Source organism: Borostomias antarcticus, assembly GCF_949987555.1.
Source record: "Borostomias antarcticus genome assembly, chromosome: 11".
Classification (NCBI taxonomy): Eukaryota; Metazoa; Chordata; class Actinopteri; order Stomiiformes; family Stomiidae; genus Borostomias; species Borostomias antarcticus.
This window is the reverse complement of record NC_140244.1, coordinates 2,196,879-2,199,378: the sequence shown is the minus strand read 5'-3', so window position 1 is coordinate 2,199,378 and position 2,500 is coordinate 2,196,879. Positions and strand designations below refer to the sequence as shown.

Sequence of the window (2,500 nt, the reverse complement as noted above, 5' to 3'; positions counted from 1 at the left end):
GCCGAAGCGATAGAGAGGGGTGATTCATCTAGAACGATGGGGGACTTTTCTGCAGATATTACAGATTAGTGGTTTTAATCCGTTTGCTTGGCAGACTCAAACGCACAGGAACAGATTCATTCAGATAGGGGCGCTTTTGTTTTTTCTCCTCAGGAACCTGTTCGTCACAATTCCTGGCGGGAAAGTTAGTCATGTTCTAAACCGATTTGTGTGGTTTCCTGGCTGTGTGTGTGCGTGTGTGTGTGTGTGCGTGTGTGTGTGTGTGTGTGTTTCTTCTCGTCAGGCCGTAAGATAGCAGAGACGATGCCTACCTTCCTCTCACCCAGAGGGCTGGACAGCTCCAAGATGGTGCTTCGTGGAGGAGAGCTGCTCATAGAGTGTATTGTTGCTGGATAGTGAGTGATGTACACACACACACACACACACACACACACTCACACAGACACTGATGTACACACACACATACAGGCAGACGCACACACACACACAGACACTGATGTACACACACATACATGCAAACCTAAACACACACACACACACACGCACACACACACGCATACAGTGCACACACACCCGTACCCGCAATCTGTCCTCCAAACATTCCTGCAGGTGTTACCATGGTTATACTAACTACGACTTTACTCACCTTACCCCCCCTCCCCCCTCGCCCCCCCCACCCCTCGCCCCCCCCACCCCTCACCCCTCCCCCCCACCACCCCAGCCCGACCCCCAGCATCAAGTGGTTCAAGAGGGGGGGCGAGCTGTCCACCCAAAAGGTCAAGCTGGAGAACCACAACAAGACGCTGCACATCATCAGCGTGTCCGAGGAGGACGCCGGAGAGTACGTGTGCATGGCCAACAACAAGATAGGCAGCATACGCCACTCCATCTACGTCCAGGTCAAAGGTCAGGAGAGAGGGTCGGGCCGTGGGTGTTGTAGTTCTTGTCTTTGAAGATTTTAACCGCCGCTGTTTAGAGACTCTTTATCAAGGGGTCGATCTGACCAATCGGTATTCTGTGTCCGACAGCCGCGCCCTATTGGCTGGACAAGCCGTCCAATCTGGTGCTAGCCCCCGAAGAGAACGGGCGCCTGGTGTGTCGGGCCAATGGAAACCCCAAACCCCACATCCAATGGCTGATCAACGGGGAACCCATAGAAAGTACAGGAACCTCTCTCAGAGCACTCTAACATGACACCAGAACCTCAGAGCACTCTAACATGACACCAGAACCTCAGAGCACTCTAACATGACACCAGAACCTCAGAGCACTCTAACATGACACCAGAACCTCAGAGCTCTCTAACATGACACCAGAACCTCAGAGCACTCTAACATGACACCAGAACCTCAGAGCATTCTAACATGACACCAGAACCTTAGAGCATTCTAACATGACACCAGAACCTCAGAGCATTCTAACATGACACCAGAACCTCAGAGCACTCTAACATGACACCAGAACCTTCTAACATGACACCAGAACCTCAGAGCACTCTAACATGACACCAGAACCTCAGAGCTAACATGACACCAGAACCTCAGAGCATTCTAACATGACACCAGAACCTCAGAGCTCTCTAACATGACACCAGAACCTCAGAGCTAACATGACACCAGAACCTCAGAGCATTCTAACATGACACCAGAACCTCAGAGCACTCTAACATGACACCAGAACCTCAGAGCACTCTAACATGACACCAGAACCTCAGAGCATTCTAACATGACACCAGAACCTTAGAGCACTCTAACATGACACCAGAACCTCAGAGCTAACATGACACCAGAACCTCAGAGTTCTCTAACATGACACCAGAACCTCAGAGTTCTCTAACATGACACCAGAACCTCAGAGCACTCTAACATGACACACCAGAACCTCAGAGCACTCTAACATGACACCAGAACCTCAGAGCACTTTAACATGACACCAGAACCTCAGAGCTAACATGACACCAGAACCTCAGAGCATTCTAACATGACACCAGAACCTCAGAGCACTCTAACATGACACCAGAACCTCAGAGCATTCTAACATGACACACCAGAACCTCAGAGCACTCTTACATGACACCAGAACCTCAGAGCACTCTAACATGACACCAGAACCTCAGAGCACTCTAACATGACACCAGAACCTCAGAGCTAACATGACACCAGAACCTCAGAGTTCTCTAACATGACACCAGAACCTCAGAGCACTCTAACATGACACCAGAACCTCAGAGCTAAGATGACACCAGAACCTCAGAGCATTCTAACATGACATCAGAACCTCAGAGCTAACATGACACCAGAACCTCAGAGCACTCTGACATGACACCAGAACCTCAGAGCACTCTAACATGACACCAGAACCTCAGAGCTAACATGACACCAGAACCTTAGAGCACTCTAACATGACACCAGAACATCAGAGCACTCTAACATGACACCAGAACCTCAGAGCACTCTGACATGACATCAGAACCTCAGAGCACTCTGACATGACACCAGAA

General features: G+C 50.0%; 1 protein-coding gene across 1 annotated transcript in view; it reads left to right on the top strand.

Annotated features, from left to right (window-relative positions):
• nfasca (neurofascin homolog (chicken) a) overlaps window positions 1–2,500 on the top strand; it is a gene marked incomplete at its 3' end in the record, with an annotated part of 46,592 nt that overhangs the window by 8,691 nt on the left and 35,401 nt on the right. The window contains 3 exon segments of the mRNA XM_084445971.1: window positions 284–395; window positions 722–906; window positions 1,029–1,160. Of these exon segments, the coding sequence (XP_084302097.1) occupies window positions 284–395; window positions 722–906; window positions 1,029–1,160 (429 nt within the window).